Source organism: Canis lupus, chromosome 5 (assembly GCF_003254725.2).
Source record: "Canis lupus dingo isolate Sandy chromosome 5, ASM325472v2, whole genome shotgun sequence".
In the NCBI taxonomy this organism is placed as follows: Eukaryota; Metazoa; Chordata; class Mammalia; order Carnivora; family Canidae; genus Canis; species Canis lupus.
The window spans coordinates 44969774-44988242 of record NC_064247.1 but is presented as its reverse complement, the minus strand read 5'-3'; the positions used below and the strand labels follow the sequence as shown (position 1 = coordinate 44988242).

At 43.4% G+C, this 18469-nt stretch overlaps 1 protein-coding gene across 4 annotated transcripts; it reads left to right on the top strand.

The window, feature by feature from the left end:
* Positions 1-628: 628 nt before the first annotated feature.
* Positions 629-17262, top strand: LEPROT (leptin receptor overlapping transcript). 4 transcript variants are annotated; one of them, XM_049110338.1, is made up of 5 exons: positions 673-756; positions 1131-1205; positions 5702-5777; positions 11176-11362; positions 12144-13427. In XM_049110338.1, the coding sequence occupies exons 1-5, from the start codon at positions 741-743 to the stop codon at positions 12231-12233; spliced, it is 444 nt and encodes a 147-aa protein (XP_048966295.1). In that variant the 5' UTR covers positions 673-740; the 3' UTR covers positions 12234-13427. The 4 variants fall into 4 exon arrangements, with proteins under 4 accessions (XP_025283781.1, XP_048966295.1, XP_025283779.1 ...); XM_025427994.3 differs by lacking the exon at positions 12144-13427 and adding an exon at positions 13440-17262 and having other exon boundaries at positions 683-756; XM_025427996.3 differs by lacking the exons at positions 1131-1205; positions 12144-13427 and adding an exon at positions 13440-17262 and having other exon boundaries at positions 629-756.
* Positions 17263-18469: the final 1207 nt, after the last annotated feature.

Below are 18469 nucleotides of genomic sequence, written 5' to 3'. Positions count from 1 at the left end.
CCGGGCGGGGCTCTGCGTGGTGGGAGTGAGCTTGGGACCCGCAGGGATCCCGCTCTGAGCCGAGGAGGAGAGGCGGCCGGGACCAGCAGGGCGGGGCTCTGAGTGGCGAGGCGGGATCGAGACCCCAGCGGCGGGGCTGTGCAAGGTTGGAGGGAACTTGGGACCCACAGCGTCTGGCAGGGGCGGGGCTCTGCGTGGAGGGTCTTGGACTAGGAGGGGCGGGGCTCCGGGTGGCGGGGCGGGCCCGGGACCGGTGGGGGCGGAGCTCCGGGGGCGGGGCGGATCGGGGCGGGGCTCTGCCGGGAGGGGCGGGGCGGATCGGGACTGGAGGGGGCGGAGCTCCGGGGGGCGGGGCGGGGAAGATCGAGAAGGCGGGGGCGGGGCTCCAGGGGCGGGGCGGGGCGGGGCGGATCGGGGTGGGGCTCTGGTTGGCCGAGCTGGGAGGATCGGGACCGGCGGGGGCGGAGCTCCGGGGGGCGGGGCGGATCGGGGCGGGGCTCTGCCGGGAAGGCGGGGAGGATCGGGACAGGCGGGGGCGGGGTTTCGGGGACGGGGCGGGGCGGATCGGGGCGGGGCTCTGGTTGGCCGAGCTGGGAGGATCGGACCGGCGGGGGCGGGGCTGCGTGGAGGGGCGGGCCCGGGCCCGGCGGTGCGGTGCTGGGCCGGGTCTGGGCCGGGTGTGGGCGGCAGCCGGGCCGTGGCAGGAAGCCGGAAGCAGCCGCGGCCCCAGCTCGGGAGACATGGCGGGTGTTAAAGGTATATGGGTGGCCGCCCAGCTCGCGGCTCCTGCGGTGGGGTGAGCCTCCGTCCCGGGCTAAGCCTGGAGCTGCGCCTGAGCGCGTGGGCGGGGACCGGCTTCCCCCGGGCCGGGGCGCTCCCGTCTCGGCTCGCCCGCGGGGTGCGGGTGGACCCGCAGGTTCTCACGCCCTAGCCCGGCTGTCTGGGGCCGTCCGGGCGGGGCCGGGAGCAGTGCCTGCCTGGGACGCCGGGCCACCCCGGAGCATCACCTCCCGGCTCCTCAGTTCCTCGGAGCGGCCCCCGCCCCCACCCCTGCCGAGTTTCAGACCGCCTGGGTCTCTTTCCACTTCCTGACGTGTCCACCCTGACGCCTCTCCTCCTCCCTCCTGTAGCTCTGCAGTTTCCCATTTCCTCCGGAGCAGCCATTGTCTCGAGTCTCCTCGGCCTCGGGGCTCTTAATCCTCCCGGTACTGATCTTTTTTCCAGTTGAGCAGAGTTGACTGCAGGCGACGGAAAGGCCGCAGGAACTGCTGTATTTCTCGTAATTTGGGGTGTAGAAGAGGTGCAGTGTTATCGCTACTTTAGTGTTTATCTGTGGACAGACAAGGAGGAGTGTTTGTACCGTGTGTGTTTTTTTGACTGGGGCAGTTCCGCAAGGGGATGCCGAGAACACCAGTTCCCTGACTTGCTCGCCTGTAGAGAAAGGGGAGATGGCAGCGGCGGGAGAGGCTATTGGAAGGTTCCTGTTATTTTGGTGGGAAACCGTTATATCTCTAATGTTTGGTTAGAGTAGTATAACTTGTTCCTATCTTGGAATTACTGTCCTCTTTGGAATTTGTACCCAAGAATCTTCCCAGTTAATCAGCATCTGCTCTAAACATGTATAGACTGTATCTGCATGCATGTGCGTGCACTCTGAAATTTATGTGAGTATGTGAGCTGTTAGCCGCAGACACATTTTGTCATTATTTATGGCTGACTTTTATATCGGTTTAGTAAACACGATTTACTTGGACATTGTGTTAACATGTGTCCGGTTGGACGTTGTGCTACACGTGTCCAGTGTGTAGCATGTCCCTCTGAAGCCGGTGCAGAAAACAGATGACGTGTAGTATCTCAGCACTGGACTGTGCTGTTTAGTCATGCCCCCCAAAACTATCAAATAATAATAAGGTTATGTGTGAATGTGTTAGAAATCATGATGTGGTAAAAAGGAAGATAGACTATGAAATGGCAAAGGACTAAAGGAAAGGGGAACTGTTTTACAGATAGTTCCCCTTTTATTGAGGGACTACTGTATACCTGTGGCTTGGGATAAAAAGATAAAAGCAACTTTGGGGTGACAGAACTGGAAATAATTATATTACTGTTGAAGTCTTCAACAGTGCTTAGATAACAAGAGCAGCAGAGAGATGGTGTTGTGGATTGAATTGAATCCCTCAAGAGATTAATGATCAAGTTCTAAGTCCCCACTACCTGTGAATGTGACCTGATTTGGGAAGAGGGTCTGGCAGATGTTATCAAGTTAAGATGATACTGCATTAGAGCGTGCCCTAATGCAATGACTGGTGTCCTTATAAAAAAAGGAAATTTGCATGGAGGGCTATAGGGACAACACCATAGGGAAAGAGAGGCCAAAATTGGAATGATGCAGGTAGAAGCCAAGAAGCACCAAAGACTGCCAGTGACCACCAGGAGTTAAGAAAAAACAAGGAAAGATTCTTGCCTTAGAGCCTTCAGAGGAAGCATGGCCCTGCCCACACCTTGATTAGAGATGCCAAGCCTCCAGAACTGTGAGAAAATAAACTTTGGTGGTTCTAAAGGGTCCACGGTATAGTACACTGTTAACAGCAGCCCCAGGAAACTAACACAAATGGAATTCCTTAACCTTGCTCCTGGGAGAAAAAGGACTGCTTTCACAAAAGAGGCAATTTTGCACTGCATCAAATCTAAAAAGATCAGTCAGGTAAAGCCTTACTGAGGATGGAGCAAGGACAGAGTTTTTGCCAAGTGGAGAGAACATGTTCCCAGAACACTGATAGGCTGTGGAAGCAGCTGTGAAGGGGTGACACCAGCTTCGTTTATTGGAGAGATCACTGTCTGCTATGTGGATTGGAAGGGTCACGGTTGGAGGCAGGTGTGAGATGGTGAGGGCCTGCACCAGGGCAGTAGCGCAGGGTTCAAGAGAAGAGGGTGGTCGTCTCACTCCTTTAGGGATTCCCTGGATCCTGGAAAGTGCAAGATCGAGATGCCAGCAGATTCAGGGGCTGATGAATGTCTGCTTCCTGATTCATAGATAGCCATCGTCTTCTCACTGTGCCCTCATGTGGCAGAGGGCAAGGGAGCTCTGGGGTCCCATTGATGAGAGCCCTGATCCCATCCAGGAGGGCCCCGCCTTCATGACCTAATCACTCCCAGAAGCTTTACAGACCGTCACATTGCCAGTAGGGTTTAACATGAATCTGATGAGGGGACACACTCATTCAGCCTATAGCAGTAGGTTTGAGTGACATCTGGGAGGAGTCACTTTGCCTTGCTGATTTTTCTCGAAGATAGAGTGTGATGATAGTGTTGGTTGTTCTTTCAAGATGGAACTTAAAGGGGAGAAAGTGTGTTTGGAAGGACAGAGTAAAATGTTTCCGTTTTACAGGTTGCATTCGAGGTCCTTGCTGGCTACCCAAGCAGAGAAGTGCGGAGTGGAGTAGGATGCGCAGGCCTGGTTCTTAGGACCTGTTCTGGGCTTGCGGCATCAGATGTGGCTGGACCCTTGTGGTACCAGGGAGTTTGGGGTTGAATGCAATGTGTCAGCAGAAGTGTACAGTGGAAAGAAATGAAGGTGAATTCTTGGTTAGCTCCAACTTTGATAGCGGAGGATGTGATTTCCTAAAAAATTAAAAAAGAATCAACCGGAGGTACATTTGTGACCTTTGAGAGATCAGTATCACAAAACAGAAAGAAGATACTATGGTTCCTAGCTCTGAAAGGTCTCCAGCAGGAGGGAGTGATATGGATGGTGAGGCACAGCGCAGGGACAACGCCAACTGGGGAATGACCATATGTAGTGAAACAGTGTGTGCAAAGTTACTTTTGTAAGCGTTTCTTTAAAAAGTGACATGTACCACATGGAAAAATATAAAAATTAAAATTGATGGTCCTTCCTTGCCCCCTAATGTCTGTATACTTGCAGATGTTTTTAGAAAGCACCTTAGCATCTTCCTATAAAGCAGTCTCCTCAAATCTCTTAAAGTAAAAGGAAATAATCAAAACGTTAATTAAGTTAGTGAATAATTTTGAACATTATGGATTTTTTGAGAAGAAAATTTGGCTAAATTGTGTCCTGTGCTTTGGGTTTATACCTTGAGCAAAGAACTTTGCTAAAATGAGCAGATACCTTCATCAGGCAAGATTTATATATGGAGCACCTCCTTTTGCCAAACACTTCACATAGATTATCTCCTTTACTTCCCATAAGCTCCATGAGAAGGTGGCACTGTTATTTCCATTTCACAGGTGAGAAATCAGATTGAAAGAGGTTCAATTTCTCTCCAAGGTCACACAACCACTTGGTGGTCCAATGTTAAGATTTGAACCCCTGGGGACACCTGGGTGGCTCAACAGTTGAGCATCTGCCTTTGGCTCAGGGCGTGATCCCCGTCCTGGATTCAAGTCCCATATCGGCTCCCTGCGAGGAGCCTGTTTCTTCCTCTATGTCTCTGCCCCTCTCTGTGTCTCTCATGAATAAATAAAATCTTTAAAAAAAAAAAAAAAAGATTTGAACCCCTGTTGGTGACTCAGAGCTCAGAGCTTTTTTAACAGCCCTGAATCTTTATCTCCCACTCAGCAGCATTACAAGAACAAATGCATTCCTACCCCCTCAGAGATTAGTGTTGAACAGAGGCAGGGAATAAATATTTTATTCAGTGGATAGTAGTTGGGAATCATTTTCTATGAAGACATGAAAGCAGTCTTCAAATACTTGAAGTATTGTGGTTGGGCGAGGCAAAATGATCAAAAGGTATATGTATTACAGTGAGGCAGTTTGGGATATAATTTAAAGAGGATTTCCAGCATTTGGATACTGTCAGAAGAAAACGATCTGCCTCAGGCAGTAGTGAATTCTCTCCACTGGAGTTGTGTGGACAGGCTGGCTGGTGTCTTATGATGAATAGATGGAACTCCTATATTAGGGGTTGGGGAATGCTTGAGAGTGTTCTCACCTAATGGTTTTAAAGTGGTGGACATAGCTAGTCATTTGCCCGTCAAATGTGACATCAGCTAATAAGTAAATCACTATATTTGCTTAAATTGGGGATCTTTTCTTTAACTGAATGTTTTTATTGAGATACAGATCACATACCAGGGGTGCCTGGGTGGCTCAGTAGGTTAAGCGGTTAAGTGTCTGCCTTTGGCTCAGGTCATGATCCCAGAGTCCTGGGATCGAATGTCTGCATCATCCGAGCTCCATGCTCAGTAAGGAACCTGCTTCTCCCTCTCCCTATGCCCCTTTCCCCTGCTTGTGCGCTCACTTGCTCTCTCGCTGTCAATTAAATAAATAGAATCTTTTTTAAAAAAAATCATGTACCATAAAACTAACCCTTTTATTTTTTTTTAAGATTTTATTTATTTATTCATGAGAGACACAGGCAGAGGGAGAAGCAGGCTCCCTGTGCGGGACTTGATCTCAGGACCCCGAGATCACGACCTGAGCCAAAGGCAGATACTCAACCACTGAGCCACCTAGGGGTCCCCAAACTAGCCCTTTTAAAGTGCAAAAATCTGTGGTTTTTAGTATATTCACAAGGTTATGCAACCGTCACTACTAGTTAATGCCAGAACATTTTATCACCTGAAGGAGAAAAACTCCATACCCATTAGGAGGAACTCCCCATTCCTCCCCTCCTCCTCCAAGCCTCAGGCCACCATTGATCTGGGACCTTTAATTCTGGGTTTTTGTTTTTCACAGCTCTTGTGGCATTATCCTTCAGTGGGGCTATTGGGCTGACTTTCCTCATGCTGGGATGTGCCTTAGAGGATTATGGGTAAGTTATCATCTCAAAAACAACTATTCTTGTTTTTTGTGCCTTTGTCACCATTAGTTTGGGTGTTAGCAAGTTTGTTCACTGTAGCACTGAGCTTTCACCAATGAGTTAGTGAAGTCCAGATGCCTTCACAGGTCAGTTGGATTTGTGCAGAGAAAAGCTTTTTGTAAACTTGATGTATTCGTTTAATAAGCATCTACTGAGCACCTACTCTGGACCCACTGGGGATACAAGAATGAAGACACAGTCCTATCCTCAAGGAGCCTGTGGTTCTAGTTGTACCTGAGAGGTAGGCAGGTGACGGTCCGGTCCGGAGATGAGAGCTGCGGTGGAGTCAAGTGTACAGTACACAGAGAGCTTTGAGAAGGCAGGTTTGAGTCTCTCTGGAAGAGTCAGGAAGGGCTGCGGAGAAGCAGCAGCTCTTTAAGCTGAGACGTGGTGCCTGTATTAGGGTTTGTGGGGCTGATGAGTTAGGGAAGGACATTCCAGGCAGTAGGAACCTTCAAAAAGATTTATTTGGCAGCTGTTGGTTGAGTGCCTACCGCATGCCAGCCACCATTATGAGAATTAAGGAATCTGAGAACCAGGTCCTCTCTTAGAGTGTGTATTTCAGCGTGGGGAGCACAGACAATAAACAAATATAAAAAAAAAATCCATTCTATCAGTGGTAGAAATGTTATGAAAGATAAAGGGCCCAGAGGTCTGGGAGAGGGTGATCAGGGCAGGCCTTTCTGAGAGGGTGACATGTGAGCAGAAACGTAAAGAAGAAAAGGAAGCAGGACATATAATTAACTGGGGAAAGAGGACTTCGGGCAGTAGGAAGGTCATATGCTGAGGCTCACATATATGAAAGTATATGGACTGTTCAGAAAACCACTCGGGGTTTGTTATGGTGGGGCATAGAGGGTAGCTGGGATGGGCAGAAGAAGGGTTGGTCAAGGATGTAGAGTTCATCCTTAGGGCACTGTATGCCTTGTAAAGGAGATGAGATTTTATACTTCAGGCAATAGGAGCTGGAGAAATAGCTTGAAAATAGGTTTAAAGGGTGAGGGGGTTTAGGTTTTCAGGTCAGTCTGGCCAGAATGTTAGTGTGGATAGCAAGGTACTGAGAGTATAGTCAGGGTGAGTAGTAGGGCACTACCATCATAAGTCAAGCAAAATGTAGGGCTGTGGCAAGAGCAGTAGAAAGGAAGGAGAGAAATCCTGGTGGCAGAACTAATAGGTTTTGTTAACTGACGTCAGGGTTCAGCAAGGGGAAAAGGTTCTGGGATGCTTCCAGGTGATTGGCTAGAGCAACTTACTGCACGGAAGATGATGGAACTAACTTAGACCAACTGGAGCCAGTTGTTAAGACATTGATGAGTTTAAGTCCTCATCCCAGTCCCAGCCAGCTATCACAGAAATTGTCTAAACACAAGAGGGAGCCCTGCAGTTATAAGCAATACTCATATTTGTCTGGAGCTTTTGCAGCTGTTACGGGAGTCTAGCATTAAGGGTATAAGCTATCCTCATTTCTAGCTGGGGACCCAGAGCCCAGAGAGGTTAAAGACTTAACCCAAATCACACAGCTTTAAGTGATTCATGTTCAAATTGGACTCATGTTCTGAATCTCGACCATTTTTCTGTAACCAACTCTGAATCCAGGTGTTATAATTCTCTGTGGTCTCTATAAGGTTAAAAAGAACAACCCCCCCCCCCCCCAAAAAAAAAAACCCAGACAAATGAGCCATTACTACTACAACAAAGAAATTAGTTTTATGTCATAACAATGGTGATCAAGGATTATCATCTTCATTAGGAGTCAGCATACTGGCACACAGGCCAAACATACCCTGATGCATGTTTTTGTAGTTAACGCTTTATAGGAACACAGCCATGCTCATTTAGGTACTATCTTCGGCTACTTTTATACTACTGGGACAGAGTAGTTGAGACAGAGAACTTGTGGCTTGCAAGGTCTTAAGTATTTACTATTTGGTCTTTGCAGGAAAAGCTTGCCAATTTCTGGCCTACATGTTTTCCAAATAGTATACATTTAATATTTAAATTTTGTGTATAAGCAGGGTTGCTTCTCTATTAGTTCTTGTAGTTGAATATTGGTGGCTTATTGTGAATGGAAATGTAGTCTCCTAGATTTTTTGTTTTTGCTTTTTAAAGATTTTATTTATTCATGAGAGACACACAGAGAGGCAGAGACATAGGCAAAGGGAGAAGCAGGCTCCCTGTGCGGAGCCCAATGCGGGACTCGATCCCAGAACCCTGGGCTCATGACCTGAGCCAAAGGCAGACCCTCAACTGCTGGGCCACCCAGATGCCCCTCCTAGATTACTTTACAGACAACTCTCACTGTATTTTAGGAAGAATTTAGAGCTCCTGGCTGTGGGCATGTCCGTCATAGCTGGATCTATTCCAGGCCTCTTCCCCTCTCTGTATCTCTGTTTCCTCAGTGGTAAAATAAAGACTTCGAACTAGAGAATCTCTAAAAGTCCCTTCACCAGGATTGGGTGATTTTTGAAACACACAACAATCCCTATAGTTTGAAATTAGGAGTTAGAATTCAGTGTTTACATCCTGAGTCCTCTTGATAAAGGGCCTTTTCTGTTCTTGCTTTTTGGTTATTACCATCCTGCACTCCTAGATCTGTGGCTGAAATAAACTTTCATCACATTATAGCTTTGCCACAACTTCTGCTTAATGGTGCTGGCTATCAGGGTGGATCTGTGTTGTGGTGATATATATTACTGTGATGTGGATATATAAAAATGAGTAGAGACTATGCTTTTTTCCTCCCTCAAGAAATGAAGCATAATAACTACCTGATAAAGATAAATATTTTTGAAGTAGTTATAGAGAAAATGTAATTGAAAAGCAGATGGCAATTTTTAATAAACGTAAAACATTAAAATTTTCATTACAGTATTGTTACCTCTTATAATAAAGGTTATCTAAAATTTTTGCTAGTAAGCATCTTTATTTTTATGACTTCCATTCATAAAATTCATTCCGTTAATTCAGTAAGTATCAATGGAATACCTCATTCTAGGCCATGGAGATAAATGGTAATTGATTAAGACAGATTAGATTCTTGTTCTCATAACAAGGAAATATCAAATAGGGATAAGTGTTGTGTAAAAAAAGCTAAGAGAGTGATGTGCTTAAGGATAACTTGAAGTATTTAAAATGGGTGGTCAGTTGTATTTCACTTAGTGTGATAGCCTCTATGTCCATCCATGTTGTCACAAACGCAAGATCTCATTCTTTTTTATGGCTGAGTAATATTCTAATGTGTATGTATGCATACACACACACACACACACACACACATATATACACATATATTCTTTGTCCCTCCATCTGTTGATGGACTCGAGTTATTTCCATATTCCATATCCTGGCTATTGTAAATAAGGCTGCAGTGAACATAGGTATGCATATATCTTTTTCAAATTAGTGGGTTTTTTTGTTTTCTTTAGGTAAATACCCAGTAGTGGAATTACTGGATCATATGGTAACTCTAATTTTTTTGAGGAATGTCCATACCATTTTCCACAGTGGTTACACCAATTTGCATTCACACCAACAGTGTGCAGGGGTTCCCTTTTCTCCACATCCTTGCCAACACTTGTTGTATCGTGCCTTTTTGATACTAGCCATTCTGACAGGTGTGAGATAATATCTCACTGTGGTTTTGGTTTGTGTTTCCCTGATGTTGAGTGTTGTTGAGCATCTTTTCATGTGTCTGTTGGCCATCTGTATTTCTTCTTTGGAAAAGTATCTGTTCAGGTCCTCAGCCTTTTTTATTTTTATTTTTTTAAAGATTTTATTTATTTATTCATGCGAGACACACAGAGAGAGAGAGGCAGAGACATAGGCAGAGGGAAAAGCAGGCTCCATGCAGAGCTCGATGTGGGACTCGATCCTGGGACTCCAGGATCATGACCTGAGCCGAAGGTAGATGTTTAACCACTAAGCCACCCAGGCGTCCCCCTCTGCCTTTTTAAAATTGGATTATTTGGGGGGTTTCTTGGTGTTGAGTTGTAGAAGTTCCTTGTATATTTGGGATATTAATATCTTACTGGATATACTACTTGAAAATACCTTCTCCCATTCAGTAGGTTGCCTTTTCATTTTATTAATGGTTTTCTTCACTGTGCAAAAGCCTTTTATCTTACTGTAATCCCAGTAGTTTAATTTTGCTTTTGTTTCCCTTGCCTGAGGAGACATATCTAGGAAAATGTTCCGAAGGCTGATGTCAGATATTGCCTGTGTTTTCTTCTAGGAGTTTTATGGTTTCAGGTCTCCCTTTTAGGTTTGTAATCCATTTTGAGTTTATTTTTATACATGATGTAAGAAAGTGGTCCAGTTTCATTCATTTGCATGTAACTATTCAGTTACCATTTTTTGAAGAGGCCAAATTGATGGCTGGGTCGGGAGATGGAGGGATGTGCAAAATGGGTGAAGGGCAGTGAGAGATGCAGGCTTCCAGGTATGGAATGAGTAAGTCACGGGGTTGAAACACACAGCACAGGGAATGTAGTCAATGGCATCATAATTGCAATGTATTTGGACATATATGGTAGCTACACTTTTGAACATAGCATTTTGTAAAGAGTTGTTGAATCACTGTGTTGTACACCTGAAAACTAATGTAATGTTATGTGTGAACTATATTTCAGTTAAAACATAAATAAATTAATGAAATTGAATGGTCAGGGAAAGCCACTTTTAGAAGGAGACCTCTCAGTTTAGATTACATAAGAAAGAGCCAGTCAATGAGAAGAGGGGGAATGGTGCATTCCAAGCAGAGGGCATGGCTAGTGCAGAGGCCTTAAGACAGGGATGAGCTTAGGAGTGTTTAAAGAATAGAAAAAAGGCTGGTATGGCTACTGACTGAGTGAATGAAGAGAAGATGGCACAAAATGAATGGAAGACGCTGACAGATCATATAAGGCTTTGTAGGCCAGAGCAAAGAATCTGGGTTTTTCTAAGCCATCAAAGGGTTTCCAACATGCATACACTCAAAAGATCTCTATTGAATTAGCGTGTGCAAGGCACTGTACGGTGTTCTATAAGGAAAACAAAGATGACTAAGATGACTAAGCTTGTCTTTAAGAAATTACAGCTCAATAATAACAGAAAACAGTAAAGATTCTAGATTACACATCTTGTAGTTGTTTTTTGTAACACGATGTAAACTATCTACATATTAATGGACTAGTAGCTTATAATCATTACATCTTATTGGTTCCTGGTATAAATCATCTCATGTACGAATATTGAAATTAAATTAATGACTTTGACCTAGACATCAAAGATAATTCTGACTTTGAAATGCAGTGTGTCTTTAAAATGTAACCATAGCTTTTCTTTTTGGGTTTCTTCTGGGTCCACCTGACAGCGTTTACTGGCCCCTGTTTGTCCTGATATTTCACGCCATCTCTCCCATCCCCCATTTCATTGCCAAAAGAGCAACATATGACTCTGACGCAACAAGTAGTGCCTGTCGGGAGCTGGCATATTTTTTCACTACTGGAATTGTTGTTTCTGCCTTTGGATTTCCTGTTATTCTTGCCCGTGTGTCTGTGGTAAGTTTTGTTTTCTATTGTTTTGCCTTGTTGTTGCTGAGTGTTCTTCAAAGGCTGTGTCCAGAACATCAATTTCATTTCCATTGCTTAGGCTTGATACTCAAATCCAAGTGTGTTTTTAGTTCCTCTTTTCTTTTTATTTATTTATTTATTTATTTATGATAGGCACACAGTGAGAGAGAGAGAGGCAGAGACACAGGCAGAGGGAGAAGCAGGCTCCATGCACCGGGAGCCCGATGTGGGATTCGATCCCGGGTCTCCAGGATCGCGCCCTGGGCCAAAGGCAGGCGCCAAACCGCTGCGCCACCCAGGGATCCCTAGTTCCTCTTTTCCATTTTAGATCTCCCTATCGGTGTCTTGGCCATATTTTCAGAATGCTTTCTTTGTCTCTCTTATAACTTTTAGCCAGACCATGTGATTTCTTGCTCTTTCAACTTTAAGCTATTTTCTGGAATTGTGCTTAAATCCTTGCCTCCTAGAGCGATCCATGGAGACTATGGTAGTAATGCTCTTTTGGTTCCAAAGTAAACATCACATCAGATTCTTCTCCTGCAAATAGGATCATGGACACAATTTTCAACCCAATACAGTGGGCATGTTTTGAGGAACAACTACATGGCCAATAGAAATACAATGAATAAGATGCCATCTTCACATCTAATATAAAATTTTTCCTTTTGTTTCCAAAACACATATCATGGGTATAGTTTATTCACTTCTTTGACGTTCACTGTCTTTCATACTACTTGCTTTTATTCCCCCTAACTACATACTGTTTCAGTTTCATGAAACTCTTATTTGGGGCATTGGATATCTTACTTGTGGCATTGAAACTTTGGAACATCTGCTATTTGTAAGATACCAGGAATAAGAGCCAGATACTGTCTCTGTTCCAGAGAGCACAGAAACTAGCCTGATGGGTAAGTACACTATAAATGTATTATGTGTGATAATTGAAACATGATTACAACACCATAGGAGCACCAGGAAGAAAGACATTCCAACTGGCATTTGATGTAGGCCCCTAAGGATAAATAAGGTTTTGATTAAAGTAGGGAAGACTGTTATATGGAATGGCACCCACGTGTGAAAATGAAGTATGTGGTATTTCAGTGTGTGGAGCCAAAAGGATGTGGTTGAGATGGAGGCTAGAAAGGTTGATGAAGCCCAGTTGGGCAGGCTCTTGAATGCCATGCCAGCTTGAACTCTGTCTAGATAATTTGAGAAGCATTGGAAGGTTTTTGAATGCAAAATCATCATGACCTTATTCTTCTTGTGCCTTACACTAGTACTTCTTATGTTTGACTGTAAGGATTTTTGTTTTATGCATCATGTTTCATGAAGAAACTTTTTTTTAAAGATTTTATTTTTTTCATGAGAGACACACAGAGAGAGTCAGAGACATAGGCAGAGGGAGAAGCAGGCTCCCCGCAGGAAGCCCAATGTAGGAATCAATCCCAGACTCCGGGATCACACCCTGAGCCAAAGGCAGATGCTCAGCCGCTGAGCCACCCAGGTGTCCCTCATGAAGAAACTTTCATTGATGTTCTCTTTCTACTGGTTAAGTTAAAACAAAAAATGTCCACTAGAGGGTACTCTCATCCCTTACTCTGCCCCCCTAGAAGGATCTGCCAAGCTGGAAAGCTGTTTTCATTTGTATGCAGATTATTATTTAAAGCTTTAAAAAGAAACAGACCAATCCATAACTCTCCAATTTCTATTCTCCTGAAAGAAGGCAATGGGTATAGAACGTTTAGTACCCAATATTATACTTGGACCCTTTATATTCTGGCTGCTTGTATTTTACTTAAGGCAATCATCATCTGCTGAAAACAAGTTGAGAAATACGTCTAATGGGGAAAATGATAAGGATGATACAGACTTAATTATCTAGCATCACGAAGTAATTAGGCTAATTACTGAATAGTTCACTGTCTCCTGCCTGTTATATTATTAAGCCTTTTAGCAGTTTTATGTAATATTTCATTGCATGACTCTAATGCAGAAAATAACAGAGATTTTCAAAGAGTACAATATGAAGAAAGTAAAGATTTAATCCTTTTTTTTTGTGTTTCAGATCAAATGGGGAGCCTGTGGCCTTGTGCTGGCAGGCAATGCAGTCATTTTCCTTACAATTCAAGGTTTTTTCCTTGTATTTGGAAGAGGAGATGATTTTAGCTGGGAGCAGTGGTAGCACTTTATTCTGATAAAATGCATTTTATTTCTTAGAAGTCATACTATATGTACTTGTGTGTGCATGTGGCCTTTTACTATGAAATATCATATGCTGTTTTTTTTTATACCTTTATCATGTTCACTGTAAGGACTGCATGAGAAAAAGTTTTATTTCCAGCAAATAGACCTCTCCATTTCCTCAAGCTGAATTATGTTATTTGTTGGCTGTTCATAGGGTCATGGTGCTCTCGGATACTAACATGGTCTTGTAGACAGCTGCTCACTTACGCCGTGTACCTTTTGCCGGGGGATGCGCTTGGGTAGGCAGATAACACTGGAGCAAGTGTCCATTCTGCCCAGGACTTCCAAGGTGTACTTGTGGCCCAGAGAGACAGATGTGGCTCCCTCTTTGTGTTGTAGATCCTTGGCGCGCAAAGTGTGGTCTGCACAGCACCCACCTCACCGGCCAGTAGGTACAGACTCAGAGGCCCCACCATGGACCTAGTACATTTTGGATGAGACCCCAAGTGAATAATTATATGCACATTAAAGTTTGATAAGTGCTGTCATAGAGGAATGAGCATCACATCTAGCGTCCCTGTCTTCCCTTTGGCTTACCCACTTAACCTCTCTGGGCATGAGCTGCTCATTTGTAAAAATGGATTCACCTGCCTTTGTGTTGATGCCTAAGTTCAGAGGCCCTTTGGTATTTGCGAAATGCCCAAATCTATAATCTTGTTCTTCACATTGTGGAATTGCTCTCAGTAGGGAGGCACTATGTCTTCATACTGTCTGAGAGGCAGTGGCTGGGTGCATAGTGCTGGGAGAGCAGAATCACCACAGAGCCCCCCTGGGGTGTACAGAGGGAGGCCAGGCTGGAAGCAGCCCCTGCTCTAGCATGGTGGGCAAGAGAGGATAGATAATAACTGCTTAATTTCCCTTTATAATCACACACTTCTCCCCAGCTCCTTCTCTGTGATGCGCTCCATCTCCACCCCACCAAACACACACACTCCTCGCAGTTCTGTGTTGCCCTTACTTCCTCACGGCTCTGGCTTTTCCAAGGTAGGAGGCGGAGGGCGAGCTGCTTAACTTTATCCACATGTTGATGTGCTTACTGTCCTTCATGCCTTGTAGGTCTTTTTCTATGTATATATAAAACACCTTAAGCCACTTTTAATTAAATGAACCATTGGGAATACGTGTCATGCTGGGTCCTGTAATCAATTTTTCTAGCTCAACTTCTTGTCCAAGATCTATTGAGAAAGGGAAATACGGGAAATAGAACCACTTGGTGAGACTGTAATGACATCAAAACACTGAAATTGTGAAGTTTGGAATCTGAGGAACTGGCATATATTTTCATATTCTGGAATGATCCGGGACCAGGAGAAGAGAACAGTGATAACTAAAAGGACAACGTGCAGTTATATTTTGTCCTTGTGCATGATTTTATGTTTTCAAAGATCTATGTACATACAGAATTATTGATTTTGTTTCTGATATTTATACTAGAAAAATTATATAGACACTTTATAATTTTAACCAGCATTTTAAATAATACTTGCACTTATTTTATTGTAATAAATTTCTCTTTTAACATAAAAGAAAGTTTAATTTCAAAAGTCTTTATTCTGATGTAGCCTTGCTTAAAAGATAAGAAGTGAGAATTTCTTGGCATTCAAAATGGGCAGTTTGAGCAATAATCTATCCGGCCTTATATAGTAATAGCAATAAATTTTAAGATACCATGTGAATGTCTAGTTGGCTTGTAATAGTATTTCTTTTCCTAACATGGAAATAGTGTTTAATTTATACTCCTCTTTTGTAAAAGTATCTTTGTTACTTATACATATTTCAGAAAACCAGGTAGCCTTAATATGTAGCCTTAAAGCATTGCCTCTGATTGTATTTCCAGAATGATATAAAGTACTTGCATAGAGAATATTTGTAACTATTCCCTAATAATAGAAGGGTTGGTTGAAGTGATATATTGTTGAATTTGCTCTTTGTCTAAAAATGAACATTTATTCTTAGTGGTTAACTGTCAGCTGAGTAATAAGTGTCAGCAGGAAGCAGTGCTGTGTATGAATGTACAAGACAAAAGTTTCCTTTTGATGACACAAGTGTTGGAATTTGTTTTTTCCTTTATAAAAGGTTCGTTTTTTTTTCCCTGTATACCTTAGAAAATATTTTGGAGATGCAGAGCACATTGATTACATTCTAAAACTGAGAATACACATAATGAATTGCTCTTATGAGTAAGTCAGTCATCTTATGCAGGGATTCTCTATCATACTCCAAACAACTGACTTATAGGTGGGCTTTGAAACACTTCGCCACAGAAAATGGGAGATTGGTGATCCCAGGCCAAGCCTTCTGAGATGTAGTGGACTTAACAATGCTCAGGAAACCTGCCTGAGTTTCCGGTTTTAGAAACAGGGTAGCACGAACAAGGTGGAGAAAGGAAAGTAAATCTCCACCTCTTTTCCTAAGAACAAAGATCTTTATTCAATTTTTGCAACGCTTCCCATCCCCTAACGCCCTTGGAGTCCAGGTATATTCCTGAGTTTTTTTGGTCTCCTCTCCTGATGTGGGACCTTCCTCCCAGCCTGCCTCACTTCCTGAGTTCCTCTTATGCCCAGATTACCCACCTCCCAGCTCCTACCCAGTCAGTTTTCTTAGTGTCGCTGATACGGTGCAGTGCTGATCAGACTCCTCCCCAGAAAGAAAGGCTGACTTGTGATCATCTCCCCACTCCCCTGGAACTCTTTTTTTTTATTTTATTTTATTTATTTATTAATGAGACACATAGAGAGAGGCAGAGACATAGGCAGAGGGAAAAGCAGGCTCCCTGTGGGGAGCCCAATGTGGGACTCAATCCGGGGACTCCAGGATCACTCCCTGAGCCAAAGGCAGCCGCCCAACTGCTGAGCCACCCAGGTGCCCCTCCCCTGGAACTCTTAACAGTGCCCACAACATTGAGCAGTTCCCAAGCTGAGCTGCAGCTGCATTTTCACAAGGTAGTGCCTGAGAACCCAGTGGCTTATTCACAGAAAATGGCAGTGTTTCAAAGTGAAGTGGAAAAAGCATTCCAGCAGTTTATAGAAGAATAATAATATTTGGGTTAGGGGCAACCCTCTCATCTTTGATCCCTTCCTCCTGGTGAGTTCTCAGCTGGTTGCACTTTTTCATGGTGGTTTCTTTTCCTCCACTTACAGACCCACAGATTCTCCTTACAGTCCTCAAGAAATTTTTACCTCTGAGCTATTCCCCTGACGAAGACTCAAGAGGCTGAAATGTTTCATTAATAACATTTCTATGCTCCCAGGGAAATGCTTAGATGTCACAGAAATGAGCCCCTTTTGCAGAAAAGTCCAATTTTGCACCATAATTTAACCAGATTTTTATGAGGATACTAGCATTTTCCAAGCAGAGTAATTAGTCCACAATGGGGAACTGTTATTTTTGTAAGTGGATATAGGTTGTTTGTTTTAATTTTTTTTCCCCAATCTGCCTCATGAAGTCCCTTATTTGCAAAAATCCCAGTGCATAATAGCTCATGAATTATAATCTGTTTTGTAAGTGGCCATGCTACCGGAACACAGTCAGTGGTACCCCAAACATAATGTGAAGGATCTCTAAGAGTGCTTTAGAATGAATTATATATGTATGATAAGGATGATTACTTTTTCAATAAAACTTGTCATTTATACTTTAACAAACACTCTTCTTGTATGTTATTAAAGTGTTTAATTTGGGCAGATTAATTTTCCTAGTCTTTTTGTTTGGATAATCTTAATGTGAACGTGACTAGTTTTGAGCCTACACTTACTGTGATAAAAGAGAAGCAGGATAGGGATATGTGCATTCTGGAAGGGATCCAGTTGCTAATTAGAGCTTTGCTGAGGCTAACACTCCTGTGGGTGGGGGTGGGTGGCTGGACCTGGTTAATAATCAGTAATTCCTGTATTGGAAAAGAGAGAAAAGTCAACTCTTTAAAAAAATTGCTGTACATACTTTAAAGAGTTTTTGTGCGCTATAGAAAAGAATGAGCTGCTGTAAAATCCTACTTAAAGAATAATATGTTCTCCTTATGCATGAAACATTTGGGGAAGATCTAATGTCTTTCAAGTGGATTTAGGCTGCTAGATTACAAAGAGCCTGAGCTAGTTATTTCTTTGTGTTGTCTGAGTAAGTGTAAAGTTTTATTTTATTTATTTTTTTTAATTTTTTTTTTTTATTATTTATGATAGTCACAGAGAGAGAGAGAGGCGCAGAGACACAGGCAGAGGGAGAAGCAGGCTCCATGCACCAGGAGCCCGACGTGGGATTCGATCCCGGGTCTCCAGGATCACGCCCCGGGCCAAAGACAGGCGCCAAACCGCTGCGCCACCCAGGGATCCCAAGTGTAAAGTTTTAGTAGAAATTTAATATTATCAATATAACCATAAAATGCCCGTAAGAAAGAACAGTTCCCAAGGAAACTTCTCTGGTCCAAGGGTTTTTACATATGCATTTTCATTTAGAAAGTACACTGGATGCATCAAGGTTCCTCCTCTGAGGCTGAGAATGGATGTGTCTGAGAAATCATGCACCTGGTATTTAAACAGCATCTCCTGTTTTGAGATTTAAACAACAAACTTCCCTCTTTGTTTTTTGTCAGTTAAATGCGAATAAAAAATGTCTTGTCCAGTCATTGTAATTGGAAAGTTATTTTCTCCTTTCTGCTTCCTACAGTGGCTCTTTACAGATTTCCACTGAGGGTATCAGTTTTTGCAGAAAGAAGTAGAAAACAAATGTCTGGGTTGTTTGTTTGTTTGTTTGTTTGTTTTAAAGAACTAAAGTGGGGGTGCCTGGGTGGCTCAGCAGTTGAGTGTGTCTGCCTTTGGCTCAGGTTGTGATCCTGGGGTCCTGGGATCGAGTTCTGCA

Bases quoted from the DNA above. Each gene is read 5' to 3' on its own strand.
- LEPROT (XM_025427994.3), top strand. The intron at 5,778-11,175 runs GTAAGTTATCAT...TCCACCTGACAG, and splicing joins TGTGCCTTAGAGGATTATGG to CGTTTACTGGCCCCTGTTTG. The intron at 11,363-13,439 runs GTAAGTTTTGTT...TTTGTGTTTCAG, and splicing joins TTCTTGCCCGTGTGTCTGTG to ATCAAATGGGGAGCCTGTGG.